General features: G+C 41.0%; 1 protein-coding gene across 1 annotated transcript in view; it reads right to left on the reverse strand.

Annotated features, from left to right (window-relative positions):
- ACOXL (acyl-CoA oxidase like) overlaps positions 1–23,412 on the reverse strand; it is a gene marked incomplete at its 3' end in the record, with an annotated part of 406,243 nt that overhangs the window by 1,713 nt on the left and 381,118 nt on the right. Inside the window, exons 18-19 of the mRNA XM_021710927.1 lie at positions 22,920–23,021; positions 390–565 (exon numbers count right to left, since the gene is read on the reverse strand). Coding sequence (XP_021566602.1) covers positions 390–565; positions 22,920–23,021 — 278 coding nt within the window. The remainder of the gene's footprint in view (positions 1–389; positions 566–22,919; positions 23,022–23,412) is intronic.

Consider the following 23,412-nt stretch of genomic DNA (forward strand, 5'->3'; position numbering starts at 1 on the left):
GAAACGAGGTTCCCTGCGGATTTCCCGGGACCCAGGAGGGTGGAAGCTGTCGCTCGCGAATAACCCTCGAAGTCTTTTTCGTCTCGGAAATTGTCGGGTGGAAACCCAGGCCTTTGCCCTAAGGGGATGGGGGTGGCAGTGGCGGCAGCTCTGCCCCCAAACTAGTCGGGATCTGAGACCCAGGTCTGGGAATTTATTAATAAACCCCACTCCCTTCCCTTTTCTCCCCTTCCCTGGCTCCTCTCTTTCTTCTCCTCGGTCCCCTCCTCTCCACCTCTGGAGTGCCTGGGGTGCCACCCTCTGGCGCTCAGAGGCAACTGAACGCGAACAACCTCAGAGCAGGTGACCCAGTGGAGACCTCTCATCTCCCTGGACTAGAACCTTCAGACCCCCTGAGCTGACGGCAGGCCACGGTTCTTGAAACCGAACACCGTGGGGCGGCGCACCAAGGCTCGTCCTTGGTCACCTTCCCCTTGCCTGCTGCGGAAAACCGATCTGCCCTTAAGAAGCCCCGCGGGCGCCCTCCGTTGTTCTGGTAGCCCTTGGGAGGCATGGATAAGACGTTCTTGGCAGAAGGGAGGAGAAGACACAGGCCAGTGTTTTGGAGGCTGCAGTGGGTGTGTTTTTATTTCATTTTCCATGGTTTAGGTGCCAGCGCATTTTTTTAAAATTCCCAGAAAAAAGAGAGCTACCAACATAATAGCTTGTTTTTATAAAACTGCACAAGGGCTTCCCTTTTCCCTAACCTCCTTCATTTTTCAGGTTTTCACCCGGTTATAAATTTCTTTTATTCCCCAAATCACAGTAACCCCCCAAGTTTTCATGGTTTACTTTTATGGTTTTAAAAACATCACTTACGCCAGCCCCACCTTTGCCCTCACATGGTGGTCCTCTCTGAGCTGCACTGATGTTAAGCCCAGTGTCCTTTGCAGCAGTTCAAAATACCATTTCAGGTTTTCAGGGACAGTGAGGTCCCAAGAACCAGGGTGGGGGAAATAGGGGTAAGGAGAGTAGGTGATAGGGGTGGGGGGGAGGCCATGAATTGTGATTGTCTAACAATACATCATCCTTGAAAATGTGCTCTATTACATCAGTAATTTCTAATGAAAAACTTCATTCTTCACACACTGTGGTTAAGCATCATCAAATCAGTACTGAAAAGGCTTTGATCATATTTGCAAGATGCACTAAAATGAACTTTCACTGACCAAGATTTCAAAGTTTGTAATTAATACTCTTGACAAATCCCTGACTAATCTGTCAACTCTCAATATCTTTAACCACACAGTTCAAAACCATGAGATGGTGTACACAGCCCCTAAACTTTCCACATATTGTCATATAATTGTTCAAGATAATTTTCCCTTTGAGTTTGTATTATGAAACTCAACCAATTTTTGTCATATATTCACCAATGGGGGAAATCCAGTGATTTGAATGAGTGTGAAAGAGAGTATGGGTTTGGTCTGCCTAAGGGCGAATACAGAATTAAGGGCCAGAGACAGGAATTACAGGAGGCAGATTTCTATTCAATATAAGGAAAGCTTTTTAAAATAAAAATAAAAAAGGAACCCAATGGCTGGTGTAAAAAAGTTTCTTCACTCATAAGTATTCAGGGAGTGTCCCTTCCAGTGACACTTTAGGGAGGAACAATGAACTGGCTGTGAAGACCAGAGTTGACTGCCAAGATTCTAAAATACTCCTCCTGCTAGCTTTCTCCATTCCTCATGGACTGCAATGGGAACCTCAAAACAATTAGTGTCTTGATGGATCAGGCATCATTCCTGTTACAATGATTGTTTGGCTCTGATTTCAGGTGCCCACCCCTCTCTGTTCCTGCCTGTCAAGATGATAATAATAATTACCATCCTTTCACTTATAACGTATGTGCTGGATTCCTACCCTGTGTACAATGCTGGATTTTAGAGGTGCAGAGTGTAGTCATAGGGTTTCTGCATCATGAAACTCTTGAGTTTTAAAGATTTGTAAAAGTATGGTCTCTGGCCGGGCTTGGTGGCTCAGTTTGTAATCCCAGCACTTTGGGAGGCAGAGGCAAGTGGATTGCCTGAGCCGGCGGGTTCGAGACCAGCCTGGGCAATTTGGCAAGACCTCACCTCTAAAATAAAATAAAAAATGAACCAGTTGTGTTAGTGTGTGCCTATACTTCCGGCTACTTGGAAGGCTGAGGTGGAAGGATCACCGGAGCCCAGCAGGTTGAGGCTGCAGTGGCTGTGAGCATGCCATTGCATTCCAGCCTGGGCGACAGAGTGAGACTCCAACTCAAAAAAAACAAAACAAAACAGTATGATCTCCTTAATACAAAATAAACTTGAGTAGCTAATATAGCACTGATTGTTATGCAGTTGCAGTATTTTTATTACCAGGGAGTATTTTTATTTAGGACTAAGCAAACCATTATTAAAGGTTAGTATTATTACCAAGTGTGCTTCCATATCATAAACATAAAAATGGCACACATTGTAGGAATCCCCCTGCCCTGCCAGTTTGTGACCCATTTATACTGGACAAACTATCCCAAGCCTACACATATCTTTACAAAGAAAATTCACCAGCTTTTGAAAAACACAAATGAAGAGGTGCTCTTTAAAAATAAAAGACAATTAACAAGTTATACATCCTTGCAAAAAAATTTTAAAGGGCAGACCTAAATATTGGCACTATTGCTCTACAAACAATAAGAATGTAAGACCCACTAGAAATAGCCAATGAGTAGGATTTGAGAATATCTACTTTAAAGAAAGCAGAAGCACTCAGCCCTCAAGGGACACTGTATGTGTGGATATGTTAATATGTGTATTTGGGGGGAGGGAATTTATAACATCAGTTGACCTTCCCATCTTCACCTAGTTTCAGTACTCAGTTTCTGTTCCTCTTTTTGACTCCTCCTGTATTTTCCTTATTTCAGTTGGGAGAGTAGGATGGCCTAGGATTGGCAATAACTAAGCTTTGCAGCCTTCTAAACAAGCCCCATTTGCCCAGCACAGCCTGATGTGAATCATACAACAGATGCTCAAGATGTGGAGTGCCCAGTTCACTGGCAGCAACACCCCAGCTATTCCTAGGACACTGTGCAGAAGGTTTTCCTGCCTCTTCCCCTATGCCCCGCCTCTGACCCCAGTACCAGATAACCTCATGTTTTTTATTTGTGTGAAGTCCCTTATCCTAACTTGAAATGTTCCCCAATTAGCCCTCTTTTGCCTGGGCACTGTGGCAGAGCCTTTTTTTCCATCTCTTAAATCTGGGCAGGCTTGTGACTTGCTTTGCCTGTAGAATGAGGAGAAAGTGTCACTGTGTAAATTCCAGAGCTTAGGCCTTTAGAAGCTCTACAACCCCCATTCTTGCTTACCTTAACTCTAGGACCACTTGCTATGCAGAAGCCCAGTCTAGCCTATTGGAGGAGGAAAGGCCATGTGGAGAAGGGCCAACAACCAGCACACATTACCAGATATGAGAGAGAGGCCATCTTGGACATCCCAACTATGCTGAACTCAGATGACTGCAGCACGGGAATGTTCCCAGGTAAGACTAGCCAAATAACTGTCCAGGTTGCCTGCCCACAGAATTGGTATCAATCATTACCACTGCATCATGCACAGAATTGGAAACTTTTAACCTTATCAAACAGAACCATAAGTAAACTTGCTATAAGCTATCAATTACATCTCCTTTTCAAAAGGAATCTCTATGCCGCCAACTCTTACTTTCTAAGAAATTGTTAGATATTGGTGGGCTATTAAGGTAATTTCCTGTCCACTCTTTTTCAGCTGACTTGATTTTAGACCAACTAGTAATGAACTACACACTTTAAAAGAAGGGAAACCTTAAAACAATCAACAAATATTTTAAATCTGAAAGATGTGATGGGGAATAAGATTAAAGCTATTGGTAAAATGAGGTTTCGGTGTTGTTTGCAGCTGTCATTTATCATATTTGCTTCTGCTGTGACACATAACTGGCCAGTGCCTCTGGCCACCTTTTATTCTGTGTTTATGTTGTTCAACCCTAGTCAACAGTTCACAGGTTGTTACTCCAACCTTTGCCAAGGATCTGTTTCTGGCGCGCAGTGTCTGTGCTGTCCACATTCCAGCTCAGATGGGCAGGTGGGTAAAGCCAACAAGGTACAGGGGGGAGCCACTTGGTTGCCTGCTGCATCTCAGCATCTTTTCAACAATGCTGCAAAGCAACCTACGGCACTTTACATAATGTGACTGAGGTCTCCTGTGTTCAGCTCCATGCTGGCATTTGCTGCACACCTACTGTGCGTCAGATTACAGTGGAGGTCTTTATGTTCATTGCCTCATTCAGTACGCATAACAAATCTGTCAGGTATCACCCTACTTTACAGATGAGAAAACCAATGATTAAAGAATTTACTTTGTACTTGGTGCAACTAGGTTTGTGTTTGTTTGTTTATTTGTTTTTGAGTCAACTCCTGGACCCAGGTGATTTTTCTGCCTCATCTTCTAGAGTGGCTGGGATTACAGGCTAATTTTAAAAAAATTGGGGGGGGTAGAGACTAAGTCTCATTATGTTGCCTAGGCTGGTCTTGAACTCCTGGGCTCAAGCAATCCTCCCGCCTTGGACCAAGTAGGGTTTTAATCCAACACTTTCTGGTTCCACATCCCTGTCTACCCATTCTGCCTCCACCTCTCCCTCAGTGCCTCACTGAGGGAAGATATGGGATGTTGCCCTGAGGAAATGCCTCTACCACTATAGCAGATGTGTGACCCCTGATGTTCTCCCTAAATCAGAATCAACAGTCTGTGTGTACCCAGAGTGAAGAATATGTCTTCTTAGCCCCCTCATTCAGATTCCCCAGAGTACTTGGACAGTAATCGGGCACAGGAAGGCTTCTGTGAAGTTGCCACAAGAGGAAGATGCTGAGGACCTTGGCTTTAGGGCCAGCTGCCATTATTCAAAAGAGCCAACTTAATGATCTGGAGGCCTTTCTTGCAGAAAGACAAGGCTTCAACTCTTCGGAAAATATGCCTATGCCAATGAGGCTGGGATACAAGGGTGTTCAAAACGCAATGAATTCTCTTCCTGTGAAGGGAGGGCCATTTGCTCTGCAGATTCTCCTTCAGGAAGTTAGGAGGACTCTTCTGCACTGGTCAACAGGCCCTTCCTGCGTCTCTGGGTCACCTCCTTAAGTTATCAAACACAGTTCAAGTTCCTTAAAAACAGCAATATATGGACTGGCAAATCATGACCTGTGATAACTGCCACAATCAAGCAGGTAACCTGCGGCTTTTTGCAAAGACTTCCAAACTCACTGAACACATGGGGATCTTGGTCTGACAATCCTTTCCTGAAGAATTGCTTTCGCTTTAGACAAACATTCTCTAAAAGGGCAGAATGGTAGATCTGTGACAGCTAATTTGCCAGCTTAGCCTCCAATCCTTGCCTTGCAGTTGATGAAATGAAAACAAACCTGAAACACAGGAGGCATAATCTCATACCATGTGCTGCGATTCTCTCTCAATTTACCTGACAACCACCGGAAAGGGGAGCTCCACTCTTATTTTCACTGATTGCTGGCTGGGCTTTAGTGTGATGAGTCGCCTGATCTCAAGAACACATAAGAGGAAGGACTCAAAAAACCCCACAATTTATTTATTTAAAAAATTGTGTATTTATTCTGTCCCCTTCAAAACATTCTTCATTTGTTGTAATACACCAATTGAGACACTTTTTACATTGCTCAAAACAGTTTTTGAACTCGTTAATTGTGATGCCTTTTAGTGCTTTTGCTTTTTTTGTTTGTTTCACCTCTTCCACATAGGCAAAATGTTCCCCTTTGAGGAATTTCTTCATCTGGGGAAACAAACATAAACAAATTGCTTGGGGCAAGATCAGGTGAATAGGGAGGGTGGAGCATAGGGGGTCATGCTGTTTTTGGTCAAAAATGCTCAGCACAGTGTGGGAACCGGCAAATGCATTGAAAGAATCTCCAAAAAAATCTCACTGAAGCCCAACACACCTTCTCACAGCAATGCTAGCTTGTATACTGATGCTGATGGGTTCCTAGAACACATTTACTTAGTGAGGAAAACCTATACTATAAGGGGCCTGCCCTCCAAACAATAATTCCAGGGCTTTTTTGTTTGTTTGTTTTTTGGTCCCTCTTATATATTTTCCTGGTTTCCTCTATGGTCAAATTTCATTAGCACAAAAGGAAATTCTGTGATTCTATAAAATAATCAGGACTGTAGCTTATATTTTCTCTGAATCAATTTAAATTATATTTTGTATTGACTAGTTCTTCAGCTGATAAAAATATTTAGCATACTATGAGAAGGTAGAATGGAGAAATTGCCTTTCTTACCATACAACAATAACAAAATCACCTTCACTTAAGCTTAATGAGAGAGTTTAATTTGAGGAACACATTCATCTTCCAAATGTTTCCCTTATTGCAATTTTTTTCAACTAGAGGGTACACAGTTCAGCTATTTGCTAAGTATTATTGAAAATGCCCACTTCAGCAAAAGAGTGGGGCTTTGAACCCTGACACTGCCACTTCCAAGCCATGGTACCTTCCTTATCTCTAAGATGGAAGGATTAAGTGAACTTGGCACAGTTTGAGTATTTATAAATATTATCATAACTATTATGTGTTCTCTGGTTAGTGATAAACACAGTTTCTTGATAACTCTGGCATTTCTGTGGCAAAAGCTGCTTAATCATCATTACCTAAAACAAGAAAACAAGAATGCTGAGACAGAGACACTGACTTTAACCACTTAATAAGAACTTCTGACATTTATTCATGCTGCTACTGATTCATAAGAGGAAAAGTTTAAAAAGAAGACAAGCACTTATAGCTTTCCCTTTAGAATACAGGAAACCATATAAAAGTTTTGGCAATGGAATTAAAGTAACCACAATGCCGCTCTTGGCAGCATTTTCTATAGACAAAGGCATTTACATGAAACAAGAAAGAATATTCAATTAGGTGGTTATAATACAGCTTCACAGTTGGCTTCATACCTTTTCATACAAGAGAATATGGCATCTTTATTAACTGATAGTTTAGCTTTATAAGTATATATCTAGAGAAATGTAAACATACCCAAGAAGGAATAGGCTTCAGTCAAAAATTTTTCTTCCAAGAGGCAGAAGCCCCACAAACTGCCAAAACTAAATATACAGTAAGGGTCCAAAGTTATTAGGGATAAATTCTCTGTCAGAGGTCCCTGGGATTTTTAGCTTCATGAACCCAAATGATTTCAAAAGCAATTTAAGAAGGCTTCTTTTTCTAGTTAAAATGCAGAAGGGTTCAAGATAATTTTGCTCCCATGGTAACAAACAGAAGAATCTGAACAAAGTAAAAATCGTATGTTTTATGGGCTACTGAAAAGCACCATATATAAGGAAGCATTGATGGAGTGATTTCATAGAGACACAACCTCTTTAGAGGTGAGCCAACAGTCATGGAAGCTTCTACATATGGAGATAGATGCCCTGTTTTGGGTGCAGGTGGATGGATGAGTGGCCCTACCAGAGATGGAGAGACTTTGAAGGGATGAGAAAAGTGGCCAGATAAACTTGAATTGGGAAGAACCCAAGCACAAAAACAGAATTTTGCAAGCAGCAGCTCATGGGGACTAGAAAGCAGAGGAAACTCGCATAGCCTCATGCATTTTTGTGGAGCCTAGATTTGGGGGCTGTGCTGGAGTTGAGCTCAAAGGTTCATCAAAGATATCTGTAGTCTGGCATTCTCACAGTTCAACTGCCGTCAGGATTAAAAAGTCAGTGTGAGGCTGGCACAGTGAACTCAGTCTTATGAAAGCTGCCCCTGTTCTACTTGACTGTAGGAGAAATCTTAATGATCAGGCCCTCACCCTAACAACCAGACAAAAGAAGGGGAGTAAACAATAGCAAATCCTAAATACTATCTCTTACAGACAATGTTTGGTGTACATTAAAAAGTTTTGAGACCCCAAATCTAGAGAAAACACAATCAGTAAAAGCAGACTTAGAGATGACCAGTTATTGGAATTAGCAGATTATAAATGTGTTCAAGAATTTACAAGGAAAAAAAATGGATATAATGGATTAGCATGAGACATTTCATGAGATAAATGTAACTTCAAAAAAGAAATGATGGCCGGGCACAGTGGCTCAGCCTGTAATCCCAGCACTTTGGGAAGCCAAGGCGAGAGGATTGTCTGAGCCTGGGGGTTTGAGACCAGCCTGGGCAACTTCATGAGACCTCATCTCTACAACAAATCACAAAAAAAAAAACTAGCCAGGTGTGGTGGTGTGTGTCTGTAGTTCCAGGTACTTGGAAGGCTGAGGCGGAAGGCTCGCCTAAGCCCAGCAGGTCAAGGCTATGGTGGCTGTGAGAGTGCCACTGCACTCCAACCTGGGCGACAAGAGTGAGACTCCAGCTCAAAAACAAACAAACAAGTAAATAAATAAGTAAAAGGAAAATTCTAGAACTGAAAAATGGAATATTTGTGATAAAAATTCACTGATGAGTTTAATGGCAGAATGAGCATTGAAGAACAAAGATCAATAATCTTGAAAAGAGACCAGTAAAAATTATTCCAAGTGGAACGATGAGGAGAAAAAGTGAACAGAATATTAGTGCCCTGGGAGATTATATTGGCAATCTAACAGTACATGCAACTGAAATTTCAGAAGTCAGAGGAAAGGAGACATAAAATAACTTGAAGATGTAATAGCTGAAATGTTTCCAAATGTGAAATAATAAGACATCGTCCATAAAAATATTCCTGATAATCTTATTTATAGTAACACCAGTCCATGAACACCATAAATGCCCATCAATAGAAGAATAGACAAACATTTTTTTCAGCACACACTGTTAATGTAAGAAAAAGAAGTAAGTCTCAAGTTATTTTTTTCTGTCCAAAGTGAGTGTAAATAAGTCACTGCACCTTAATACCTGTGGTATGACACAGCCGAGGTCAGCTGGAGGTAACAAGGCCAGTTCCTGGAGACTCTGACACAGCAGAGTCCTAGAGAGATAAACATTTGGGAGGAAGAAGGGGTTGGACCTATACAGTGAAAAGACACAAAGGAATGAATATTGAGCATCTCACAGACATTATGCTGAGCATAATGGGCATGTTTACCTGCTTCCATTCCTATGAGCAAACTAGGCTCTTATGTTAAAGTCAGAACTTCCGGGCCAGGGTGAGGGATTAATGGAAAAGTGACAGAGCGAAATTTCTTGGGTGATGGACACTTGCTGTAACACGACTGAAGACTGCATTATACAGTCTAATGTTTGTCAAAACTCATGAAGTGCACCATTAAGATTTATGCACTTCAGTGTATTTAAATTAGACTTCAAATTTTAAAATTGAAATAAAGGGAGGAAAAAAAGTAATTTAGAAAGAACCAACATGTGATTACCAACTTTTCTTTTTTTGTCTCATAAGGACAACAACAAAAAAGCACTGTTTGTAATCATTATTTTATTTAAAGGGTAACTTTTGGTATCTATAAAGTAGGAAGATCATAATAATACAATTTTTAAATTAAAAAACATTTTGCATTATGAAAAACCCAATGCATTTCATTTTCTTCATTTTGCCACAGAAAGGCTAACTCTTTCCCTAGGAAAATTCCTTGCTTAGACTTGTGGGAATCAGCACTGTATGGTTCTCTAGCCAGCAAAGACTGGAAAGGATTCTCTAGATGAAGTCAAATATTTCCCTGGATGAAACAATTTCAGATGGACTTTTTAGCATGAGAATAGGGAGACTGGGGATGGCTCAAGTGAAATGGGACTCAAAAAATGGTCAGATGAACTCAAAAAGACCTCCAGAAAGCATCTCATCAGATATCATTTTCTTTTCTCAAAAATCATAGTCAAAGTTACTTCTAAAAAGATGAACATGCTTTTCTCTATTTTTCCTGATAAGCACAACTAAAAACCCTGGACATAATCCATAAAACAAATCTTAAAAGATTCTGAAAGATGAAGAGAAAAAAGACTGTCTAGGGACCATGGGACTCAAGTAATGGGTACAGTGGTAAATTCCCTGAGTTTTCTTTTTGCCTCATATCTCCAACACTGGAGCAGAAGTTGGCAACCTGGAAACGCCAACAAGTGTAGACAAAACCCCAAAAGAAGCCTGCTGTCTCTAGCCAGAAAGCCAGGAAAGGGGTAGCCTAGCAAGACAGAAAACTTTCAGAAAATAACCGCTCTACTCCAGTCAAACATCACAGAAAAAACTGTGCACTCTCCCAGCCCCCAAAGCTCTAAAGGCTAAATGGGGAGCTTAGTCTTCCTGCTTCAACAAGCTGTAATGAAGTGCCCACCCAGGGTGTCAGTGGATACTACATGAAGAGCTGGGACTTCCACTTCCACTTGACAGTAGAGAAGCACCCTTCCCTCTACCAAATGGGGTACTGTCAGAGCAGGCCTAGTGAGAGTCAAGACTTAGCCATCCCTTGGTGACAACAATGCAACTGCTGGTGTCACCAGTGGCCACTTGAGGAGCAGTAATGAAACTCTCACTTTCATCCAGAAATAATGAGGAGGCCCCATCCTTTTGGATAGCAACAGAGGCTGAGCAGAGAATATGGACCACTGTCCCTATAAGGCAGTAATGAGGTGATGTGTTCCTTTTCCCCTACTGGAACAATGATAAAGGAAGCCAGCTGAAATAGAAGGTTTAAATAAGATCCAGCGTTTCATGATATAATATCCAAAATGCTCAGGTTTCAATCAAAAGTCTTTCCATACCAAGATTCAGGAAGATCTCAAACTGAGTTTAAAAAGACAATCAATGGATGTCAACACCACCATGATAGAGATGTTGGAATTATCTGACAAAGATTTTAAAACAGCCAACATGAAAATTATTCAATGAGGAATTACGAACACACTTGAAATCAATAAAAAAAAGTCTCAAAGAAAAAGAAGATATTAAAGAAGCTCAAAAAGAAATTTTAGAACTGAAAAATACAATGACCAAAATGACAAATTAAGTGGATGGTGTCAGCAGCAAAAATGGAGGGGACAGAGGAAAAAAATAATGAACTGAAAGATAGGATAATATAAATTACTGAATTTCAATAATAGACAGAAAGTGAACTAAAAAAATGAACAGAAGTGTCGAAAACTGCATGATTATTAAAAAAAAAGATTTAACTTAAATGTCATCAGTATTCTGGAAAGTGAAGAGAAAGAGGGCAGGACTGAAAAACGTTTGAAGAAATGGCTGAAAACTTCCCAAATTTGGCAAAAGACAAAAACCAATAAATTCAAGGAGCTGAGCCAACTCCAAACAGGATAAATCCAAAGAAATTTGTTTCAAGGTACATCATAGTTAAACTCCTGAAAATGAAAGATTTTTTTTAAATCATGAAAGCAGAGAGAGAGAGAGAGAGAGAGAGAGAGAGAGAGAGAGAGAGAGAGAGAGAGAGAGACAGAGAGAGACAGAGAGGGAAATGACACACTACTTACAAGGGAAAAAAATTTTGAATGGCTGCAGATTTTCATTAGATACCGTGAAGGCCAGAAATGCATTTAGGTGCTAAAATAATTATCAAGACAGAATCTTTTATCCAGGGAAATACTGTCAATAGACTTTGTAGCAAATGATGTTGGAGCAATTGACATCAGTAGGCCCCAAAAAAAAAAACCAAACCACACACACACACACACACACACACACACAAACAAAACTGAACCTCAACCTAAATCTCCTACCTTATATAAAAATGAAGTAAACATGGATTACAGACTTAAATGAACAGTGCAAAGGCTTGAAACTTTTAGAAAAAAACTCATAGGATAAAATCTTCAAGATCTGGGAATAGGTGAAAAGTTCTTAGACTTTTAGCAAAAGTACATTACGATCCAAAAAAGGAAGAAGATACACTGGATTTCGTCAAATTAAAGACTCTTGTTCTATAAAAGACCATGATAAAATAATAGAAAGACATGCTATAAATTGGGCGAAAATATTTGTAAGCTACATATCTGACAAAGGATGAGTAGATAGAACATTCAAAGAACTCTAAAACTCAAAAGTTCAAAAAACTATCAATCCAATTAGAACTCAGGCAAACGATGTGAGTGGATTTTTCAACAATGAGAACATACAGATGACAAATAAGCATATGAAAAGATGTTCAATATCATTAGCCACTAGGCAAATGCAAATTAAAACTACAAAGAAATATTACCATATACCTATCAAAATGGCTAAAATAGAAAATAGTCACACCACCAAATGTTGGTGAGGATGTGAAGAAACTGGATCACTCCTACATTGCTGATGGAAATGTAAAAAGTTATGGCCACTCTAAAGAAAGGTTTGACAATTTCTTAAAAAATAAGCTGGGTGTGGTGGTGCATACCTGTTGTCCCAGCTACTCGAGAGGTTTGAGGTAGGAAGAACTTGAGCCCAGGAGTTCAAGACCAGCCTGGGCAATATAGCAAGACTCTGTCTATAAAAAATAAATATATTTTTAAAAACATATACCTACTGTATCACCCAGCAATGGAACACTGGAACATTTACCACAGAGTAACTAAAACCTATATTCACAGAAAATCTTTACACAAACATTTATAGTCACTTTATTCCTAATCATCAAAAACTAAAAACAATCTAACTGTCCTTCAGTGAGTGACTGGATAAACAAATGATGGTACATCCATAGCATGGAATACTACTCAACAATAAAAAGACAAAGACCAGGGTATGACGGCTCATGCCTATAATCCCAGCACTTTGGGAGACCAAGGAGGGAGGATGACTTAAGCCTTGAGACCTTGAGCTCCACCTTGAGGAGGAGTTTGAGCCCAGCCAGACAACACAGTGAGCCCGCATATCTTAAAAAAAAAAATTAGCCAGAAGTGGTGGTGCACAACTATAGTCCCAGGTACTTGGAAGGTTGAGGCAGAGGGATCATCTGAGCCCAGGATATCAGGAGTTGGAGGCTGCAATGAGCCGTGATTGTGGTTCTTCACTCCAACTTGGGCAGCAAAGTGAGACTCCAAAACAAAAAAAAGAGAAAAAAGAAAAAGACCAATGATGCATTTAACAACCTGGATGAATCTTCAGAAAATGATGTTGGGTGAATATGGTAATTTCAAAAGCTGCATATTATATGATTCCATTTATACAACCTTCTTGAAATGACAAAATCATAGAAATGGAGAACTGGTTAGTGGTCTCCTGGGATTAAGGGGAAGGGGGGGAAGAGGAAGGGAAGAGGACGTGGCTATAAGAGAGCCATATGAGGGACCCTTGTGGTGATGAAGATACTCTGTGGCCACACTGTATCAATATCACTGCATCAAAATCCCGGGTGGTCTGCTTTTCGTAAAACTATAGTTTTACAAGATGTTGCCAATAGGGGTGACTCAGTAAAGGGGTATGAGATCTCCCTGTATTATTTCTTACAACTGCATGTGAATTTATGATTCTCTCATAACAAGTTTAATTTAACAATAACCAAAAAAATTATAGAATAAATTTCAAGTAAGCACCAGAAGATTAGTTTTCCTTTTTCTTTGTATGTTTTTTAGGTGGAGCATAATATGCATGCCGAGATATAAATAATAGGTATATGACAGCTTGCTAAATTATCACAAAATGATTATACTCATGTAACCATCATGCAGATTAATAGAGCACCTTCATCCCAAAAGACCTGGCAAAACATCGCAAAAGACTTGACCTGGATTTTTTTTTTTTTTTGAGTTGGAGTCTCACTGTCGCCCAGACTGGAGTACAGTGGCCGCTCCCGGCCACTGCAGCCTCGACCAGCCTGCTGGGCTCCGGTGATCCTTCCACCTCAGCCTTCCAAGTAGCTGGAACTACAGGCACACGCTACCACGCCCAACTAATTTTTTTGATTTATTGTAGAGATGAGGTCTCGCCTGCCCAGGCAGGTCTCGAACCCGCGGGCTCAGGCAATCCACTCACCTCAGCATCCCAAAGGCGCGGGATTACAGGCTGAGCCACCGAGCCCAGCTGACCTGGATATTTTTACTTACACTGTCTCAGCGGTAGCCAATGAAGTTCATGCTTGGTGGTTCAAGGCCATATCTTTGACTTGAATGACTAGCTGTTCAGGAGGGAACCTCAGTTTCCCACAGATGTGTGGCTTCTCACAAGTGAGTCCTGCCCCTGTTTTGTGCCTTAAAACATGCTGTCTTTATGGTCACTAAGTACTAAGTGCTTTGAGTCTCCCAGAGAAGGGCAGAAGTGGAGCAGGCCACCACATTGTCTTAACTCTAAAATCAAAGGAAAGGGGTGGCTTACCATCAGAAAAATGAAAAGCAACTACAAACACATTTTGTTTTATGAAAAGTATGGATTTCTAGCTAGAATATTAACATATACCCAAAACGGATGTATTAGGGGTCATTTCTGTTTCAAGTTTGATAATTCCTGGAATTATAACACAATCCACCTTGTCCTTAGCTGTGACGGGGGTCTGATGGGACTCGGCTGAATTTCATCTCCAGAGGGTCTTTTTTTGTGTGTCACATGGCTGCTCTTAGGTATACATTTCAACAGTCAGAAATTTGCATTGTATATCCTGGAGGAAATCAAAGATACTCATGGAGAAGGGCACCCCAATTACCCAGCACTTTCAGCATCTCCCCAAGGAGCCCACAATAATTCAGCTGCCAGAAGAACACAGAGACTGGAGCTCAGCAAAATAACTTGCCCTCTCCCATGATTATAACAAGTTACCCTTGAATGAAGGAAATAGAATGATCCCAACTCATTCCTCAAATACACAAAGCTGTACTGTGGGGTAAAGCGCGAAGGCTGACCAGGTGGCTGCTGCAAGGAAACCAGGATTGTAGTGGGGGCGACCTCGGGGTTCCCTTTACTGGCCAAACTGAAGAAACCAAATCCCATTTGTATTTTCTTAACCTGAGTTGAATGACCTGCATGTCACTAGGGAGCAGGCAGGGTCAGGAGGAGAGGGGAGGAAGGGAAAAGGGAGATTTTCCCTTTGTCAGCAGCATTCTGCCCCACTATTATTTTCCCAACTCCCTGTTTTAGAGTCTTTGGCTCTGGGACGATAAGGTGGACCCAGATACGCTTACATTCTGGCTAGTCCCTGCTGTCCCTTGGAGTGAACTAGGAGTTCTACAGAAGTGAGAATGGGTTAAAGTCAGTGCTTGGGCTGCTTTCAAATCAAAGAGCATCTTAAAATTTGACTCCCAATTGCATTCCCGGCATGAGCACTCCATTGCAAAGTCACTTCAAGAATGCCCTCAATTCCTTGACCACAGCCATCAATCAGGAGCTGTCCCTTCCCACTCTAGCAGAGTATGCTTCCCCCCCCCACCAGCTTGTTCACTCATCCAGGATGGCACAGTCAGGGGTTCTCACAACCTTACTGCTGGCTTGCAGCCAAGTCACATGGGCATTACTGGGTGGGTGGGGTTGGGGTAGGAGAAAAGGAGTTTTCTTTTTATTTTTTTCTTCATATTTTTTACAAAGAAAAGCAAAAGTCTGTGGGTAGGAAGTGAGGCCGAGGGTCTAAGAAATCCCACATTCCTTTCCCACTTCAATGAATGTTTTAGGATGCTGTGCCTGAAACCTCAGTTCATGGGGCATTTGATTCTGGTATCTGAACATCTGCTAAGCCGCCTTGATCCAGGTAGCTTGGGGAAAGGGAAACAGAAGGATGGGAAATATGAGTGTTCATTCAAAAGAAACATGCAGTGTGGCATGGAAAACAGCCAGCATTGCATTTGTAGGAAGTTCAGGCCACATGTATTCTAAGCCTCATGGGTACGGGTGTGGAGTACATGGTCTCCTTGAAGTCCTGATTTGAGAAGGGCTCATATCCCCATACCTGGCTCCCCCCCTTAATGTTTTCCCTATGTTGTTTCTTCCACCCCAAGCCTTTTTGCCACTAAGCAATGTCTGCATTTATATTCTATACTTAATAAATGAGGGCAGTCTGTCTTCTAGATTCCAAGGATCCGAGCAGCATCCTGGCTTTGGGGGCCTGGGGTCTGTCACACTTTTGCACATTCTGACTCCAAGCCACATCTCCTGAGAATAAAGCAGTATGCCAAGGGCCATGTCTACTCAGAACTACTCGAACAGCCCATCCATCAACACGCCTGAATGCTTTTCCTTCTCAATGATTCTGCCATTTGATTGACTGAACTGAAACTAAAACCCAAGCCCTATGGTCACTTTAGACTTGGGCAGATGCAGTCAGAGTCCAGATCACATGGCACCAACAAACCTTCCTTGGCATTCTTTTTGCAGCCTGGCATTAAGTAGCTCTCCCCCAGGCAGGGAAAAAAAACCCCCAAGTTTCCTTTCAGGGGGGCAGATGTAGGCTGCTGGGTGCTGCTTCTGCTCCTGTGTCCGTTTAATGGCAAGGGTGCACACAGGACTTGGGCCTGAGCTGGTGAATATGGGCTTCACCTAACACATCAGTGGGCACATGAAAATGAAACTGGTCTTAGAGGAATGGGAGAAAGCCTCTGGTGGACTGAGACGCCACAGAAACAGTGCCTCTAGGAACTGACAGAGCAGGACTCAAACAGGGCCTGAAGGCAACATTTGAGTGAAGAGATAACAGCTGTGGGTGTAAATGTGACCAACTACTAGGGATAGTGGGGGGGGGGTCCAGATTTCTCAGGCCTGGTCATGATCAGTATTTATTTTCTCTCTTCGTGAGCAAGGTTTTAGTTTTTCAACTCTGCTAATCTTACAGCCAAATCTCCAGGGCCTCTGGGAGGTACCGGAGCGACCCTCCTCCCTCCCATTCCTGGGCCATGCAGCCGCCTCCCTTCCCCGCGGGTCCTTCATCACCTGCATGCTCACATGGTTCCATTATTTGAGTTCAGGACAGGAAAATGAACCTGATTCAACATTTTGCTAAGTATTATTTTCACCATGCTGAATAGGGCCTTTTTTTTGGTCGGCAACCCACAGCTGGGCTGTGGTTCTCTCAACACACATAGACGGGAAAGCTTCCTCCTGTGTCAATTCCTCAGGGTGGGCTGACACACGTCCACATGTACTTGCTTCTTCTCCATATGTTCCAAGAGAGCCACTCTCCCAGTGTTGGGGGGCACTGACAGAGCAGGGCCACTGTGCCCAGGAGTCCAGAGAGCAAACTGAGGTTTCTCTATTTATAACCGCACTCTACTTCAAGGGATGGTGTGAAGAGACTAACAGCCAAGTCATTTGCATTAAAACGCACTATTTTAAAAGCTGAGATTTTACTTTGTCTTATTTAAAAAAAAACAAAATGAGATTGATTTTAATGGAGGTACACAATTGTTGACTGTGGAGTTATTTTGAAAGGCTTTCTTCCTTAAAATAAGCCTCAGTTGATTGCTACTCTCTAATGCTGAGAATTATCTGAAGCAAAATGAATGCAAAGGTCTGGGTTAATGAAGACTGAAACAAGATAATGCCTGGACACTACATTTCCAAGAACAAAGAATGCAATTGTTCCATACATACCCCTGCAACAACACTTAACGGACAGGGCACAGGACTCTCGTGGACTTAGGGACTTTGTCCTGATGGAGCCTGGGGGGGGGGGGGGCACCACCACTGACTGCCTTTGAGTCAAGGTCACACAGAGAAGGAATAAAGGGGGAGCGAGTGGCTCATCCTACTCCTCTGTCCTGGGGACACTAGAACAGCAGTGGAGCCCAAAACCCATCATGGAAGCCTCAGTTTCCCACCCTCACTGAGCAGCAAGTCAACTTTGGATTCCCAGCGCCTAAAGTGGAGTCCCAGCTGTTTATACTAAAGGGTGCTTGTGAGGGTGATATGAGATCATGAATATGGACCTGCCCTGTCAACACTGATGTTCCAGGCAAAACAAAGGTGTTCATTATCATGGCTGAAGGGCTGTGGGGGGTTGGCTTGAATTTTAAAAATGAAACTAACCCCAACCCAGTATCCTATCTTGTGGGCCTCAGTGGGACAACTGGCCACTCATGCTACTCTCTGAGTATGTGGCTGGATTTTGGCTGCCTGGGGGTATCGGGTAGGCCTTTGGGGAAGTGCATGGACTCCTCAGGTTTTAGTGCTCTACAGTGCTCCAAGAGTTGAATAGGGCTACAAATGGGCGATGCCTTAGGCTTAATCCACCTCCAATTGGGGTTAGGAGTTCAGGTTTCTATGCTCAGCTAGAATCTTGGACAGTTGTTTAACTTCTCTGATTCAGAGTTTGACTCAGTTGTTGAATGGAGATTATACTAGCCTCACCTTGAAGGTCTTTATGAGGATGAAATGAGATAATTCTTTTTAGTATAAATATACACATTTCTAATTATCATTAGCCTAAAGCTTCAGGATAATTCCTGGGTGTTCTGGAAAGTTTTATCATTTAGAATCAGTCCAAGCAGGATGATTACAATCTCACTATACTGACTTTTTGTTTTCTTAATAAACTTTTAATTTTGCAATAATTTTAGATTTACAGAAAAGTTCCAAAAATAATAGAGCATTTTTGTATGCCCTTCATCCAATTTACCAATGTTAATATCTTATATAACTATGGTCCATTGTAAAAATTAAGAAACCAATATAGATGCATTACTATTAACTAAACTACAGACTTTACTCAGATATTACCAGTTTTTCTGGGAATGTCCTTTTTCTGTTTCAGGATTCAATCCAAGAGATACCACATTAAATTTAGTCATCATGTCTCCCTAGTCTCTTCTGATCTGTGATAGTTTCCTTGTCTTTCACTCATTGCCAGTTTTGAGGAGTACTACTGGTCAGGCATTTTGCAGACTGTTCCCCCATTTGGCTTTGACTGATTTTTCTTCTCATGATTAGATTTTGATTATGGGTTTTGGGGAAGGGGGAAATGCTTTTTTCATCATATTATATCAGAGGGTACATGCTATCAACATGATATATCACTGATGACATTAACCTTAATCACTTGGTTAAGGTGGGATCTACCAGGTTTCTGTACTGTAAATTAACTATTTCCCATTTCCATAATCTATTCTTTAAAATAAAAGCAACTCACTAAGTTCAACCCACATTCATGAGAACCAGAATTAAGTTTTTCCTCCTGGAGGGAGGAGTATCTACATATATTATTTGGAATTCTTCTGCAAGAAAGACTTATCTTTTCCCCCATTTATGTGTTTGTTTAGTCATATCATTATGGACTTGTATTTAATTATTTTATACTTTGAGTTATACACCAACATTACATTATTTTGTTGTTCAAATTGTTCCAGCCCTGGCCACTGGGAGCTCTTCCATTTAGTTTCTTCCTATGTTTCTTGGACATACCCCATCATTATGGATTTTGGGGAGTTTGTGTGTTTTGAGCACTTTCTTACTTTCGGACTATAGATTATCCCCCAGACTCATCTTGCATATTCACTGCCCAGCCCTAGAATCAGCTGTTTCTCCAAGGACTCAGGTTCCTTTTATTGAGGAATGAGTTAGAAATCAAGAATTGTGGCTGTTGTTACTGACTGATGGAAATGTTTGGAGTCAGAGAGATATGGGTTTTTACTAGTTGTGTTACTTTGAGCTGGTTACTTTGCCACTTTGGGCCTTGGTTTCCTCATGGATGCATAAGAATAATGAAAATCATTCACAGGATTGTTATGAGATCATGTAGAATAACATTGAAGGGGATTTGTGAGGACAGAAGGCTAGATATTTTTAACCAACCTACCTGCTGAAAACAACCAAAATAGTTGAGAAAAATATGGAAAACATTTTTAAAGCATCAATTAAACAATCAAGCCAAAATTTAAGGAAAAACAGGAACATACAGGAATAAATAAGAAAATCACATTTATCTTGAAAGTGTTTGCCACTACCAGCAAATATGAACTTTCACTTTGACACTTGAGTTGGGGAGGGGGGTAGGAGATAATGATAATGATAGTCAAAAACCAGGGCCAGCACTATGCAAGAAATTTAATAGGATCCCCTTACCATGATAAGATGGGATGCCAAAGAACTATAATCCTGGGGGAGGGTAAAGAAATACTACCCTGATTGAAAGTATCTGAGTCTTCCAGAAAACCTCAAGCCTTCAATTTGGTTTAAGGTGAGTCTTGAACTGAGAGTGATTTCAGAGGTCTTGCAATGGGAAGTTACCTTATATTTGGCCTTCATATGAATCTTATACAGTATTTCTCAAAAAAAAAAAAAAAAAAATGACCAACACACAAAAAAGAAAACCAGACACATACAAGAAGCAACAGGCAAAAAGAGAGACCTGTAAAGATTTAAGGTACTGCAATTATCCTCTACAGACTATAAAACAACTTTGTTGCAATGTATAAAAAAGAGACTATATTGAATATATCAGGGGAATGGGAAACTAAAAAGTGATGTAAGATATAAAAAAGAAAACAAAAAAGATTTAAATAAAATTACAACAATTGGAGTTAAAAATTGGGGGAGGGGGGTTAACTAACACACTGGATGCATCTGAAGAAAGAATCAGTAAGCTTGAAAATATATCATGTGAAAACACCTAGACTAGTTTCAGTAATACCAAATGTCTCAGACTCTTTTCTTCTTTGCAAACACACTCCTATTTCTTCACGTTGTTGAAGAAAAGCTGCTAATTATTTCTCTAAAGCCTTGAGATCCCTGCAAAGGAGTGTGGTGGCAATGGGAACGAAAGGATTTGTGCCAGCTCCACTGCTAGAAAAGGGACTGAGTGAGTGACTGGCAGCTCATTGATCTGACAAAGAAGATGTTGAGGTATCCTATAGCTCCACAGATAAAGCTTGTTCCAAGGTGGCTGGCTCCTCCTTGCTTATCTTCTAGGCTGCTTTGATGATCCAGTAAATAAAAAGTGTAAAAAGCATGTTGTACTATAAGAATGTTTTAATATGCAAGTTTACTTTTTTAACTTAATATTCCTTTGATGTATTGTTTATCTAATTCCATATCACTGAAATACCTGGCATGCAGATTTAAAATCTTTTGGTATGTAGTATTTTAAAAAAATTATACAACACTCTCCTTTTTTCTTTCCAAAGTACACATTCTCCTTGTAAAAGGCAGTCTCCAAAGTTTGCTGCCATCAATTCTTTCCTTCCCTACGTGCACATCAAAAGGTGAAGTCTTTCCTCCAGCCCTGAGTAGTGCTGCCGTTGCCACTTCCTCTGACTTATAGAACTCAATCGGAGTAACACTATGTTAATCCTGGGCTTGGCCTTTAAGAAAACTGGAATCTCCCATTTTCTTTTTGGAAGCAGCCATCATGTAAAATATTCAACCACCCTGAGACTACTGTTCGGTGAATAAGCCCAAACTCGGCTACATGGAAAGAGACAATTGCCAGTTTGTTCCTGTCATCCCAGCTCAGGTTCTTATCATTCCACCTGAGGTGCCAGCCCTAGAATGAAGAAGTCATCGTGGGCACTTAGCCCCAGCAGACACCATGTGAAGCAGAAAGACTGTCCAGCTGAGCCATGCCCAGACTGCAGATCATGAGAAATGCGTCTATGGTTTGAATGTGGCCCTCAGAGTTGATGCATTGGAAACTAAATTCCCAATGTAACAGTATTGAAAGATGGGACCTTTAAGAGGTGATTAGGTCATGAGGGCTCTGCCTTCATGAATGGATGAATGCTACTATCACAGGAGTGGGTTTCTGATAAGAGGATAAGTTCAGCCCCCTCCCCTACTTCTTTCTCACTCCCACCCTCTCTTGCCCTTCCTCCTCCCCACATAGGATGACACCGCATGAAGGCTCTTGCCAGATGAATCTCATTGACCTTGGACTTTCCAGCTTCCAGTACTGTAAGAAATAAATTTCTTTTCTTTATAAATTACCCCAGTCTATGCTATTCTGTTATAGCAGCAAAAAATGGACTAAGATAAATAATAAGTGGTGGTTGTTTTAAGCCATAAGTTTGGGGTCATTTGTTACATAGCAATACATGACCGAAACATCATTATATATGCTTTTCTCCATAATCTGTGTTTTCCAGAACAGGAAAAAGATTCTTCAAGGTTCTTCTGAGTCCATTGTAGTCTGGCTCCTGTACACTTCTCCAGGTTTTCATCAGACAGGTAACCCTTCGTTGTTTCTTAACATGTCTGTCCGAAGTACTCCCATTTCTACAAGCCTGCTCACTTTATCAACTCTGTCTGAAGGTTCAGCTGCATTTCCCCCTCTCACCAAGACTACCATCTTCCCTTGTCTTAATTTTCTACTCTTCAAGGCTTAGCATAAGAATAACATTCACTCCTAACATTCTCTGAACTTTGAATTTATTCCTGTGGCCAAATTTATTTAAAAACCTCTACTCCCCAGGAGAGTGTTTGTGTTTTTAAAGTTGTTTTTGTGTTCCCAAATACAATGAGCTCCCTTGAATGAAGAGACTGAGGCTTATATCTGTTTGTGTGTCAGCATTTAACAAAGGAACTCCAGAGAAGAGGTACTCAGAGGCTTGTTCTACTGATGAGTATGCTGTTTTGCATTCTTTTTCTTTTGAGTAGTATGTTGGTGGTGGTTCACTGGCCCCACCTTCATTTCCAGGTGCTCGTTAGCCACCATATTGAATTCCGGTGGCTACCACCGACATAAAAATACCACAGTTCTTTCTTCTGAATACGAAGAATGAGGTACTAGATTTTTGTAAGAAGTAGGAAAATAAAAATCATTAATACTCTTTTTAAATCCAAGACAAGGAAGAAAACTCTTTGATTCCCTCCTCTGCTTTTCATGTCAGGAAGTTCTTGCACGGTGAGTCATTCTCTTGTCACTTGAACTCTGGAGTGTAATATGATCATGGTAGGCAATGAAAACATGTATGTGAAGTCCTCAAGGTATAAAAATTCTTGAGTAGAAACCATCAATGGATCGCAAGACTGTTTTCTAAGAAAGCAAGGAACCCAAAACTGATGCATAAAGGGTTTCTTCTGCACTCCAGGGATGCTTACCTGACTCCTGATCCTTCTGCTAGCCATGGGAGTCAAGAATTTATGTTCCAAATACCAGGCTCGCTCCTGGAATACCAGCTTGGTTCCGTATAACAGACAAAACTAAGGGGTGAGGGAAGATGAAAGAAACAGACAAATGGCAATGTATTAGAAAACACAGACTCTAAGAAAATGAGAGATAAATAACATAATATTACATTTCATAAAATCATACAAGTTAGTACTTTCCTAACGTAAAATGGCCATGTTTTGAACATGTGATATATATGTTTTATGTTTTAAAACCACTCTATGGAAAAGTCAAAGTATATACGAAAGTAGAATGAATAGTATAATGAGCTCTCAAGTATCCATCCCCTAATTCAAGCAATATTAACTCACCATCAATTTTATTTCATCTATAACCTCACCCAGTTCTCCCCAGCCCAGGGTATTTAGAATCAAGTCCACACATAATTTCTTTTAAAACATACATGTAGTATTGCTGCTTGTC

Source organism: Carlito syrichta, unplaced genomic scaffold, assembly GCF_000164805.1.
Source record: "Carlito syrichta isolate Samal-C Ts95f unplaced genomic scaffold, Tarsius_syrichta-2.0.1 Scaffold301652, whole genome shotgun sequence".
Classification (NCBI taxonomy): domain Eukaryota; kingdom Metazoa; phylum Chordata; class Mammalia; order Primates; family Tarsiidae; genus Carlito; species Carlito syrichta.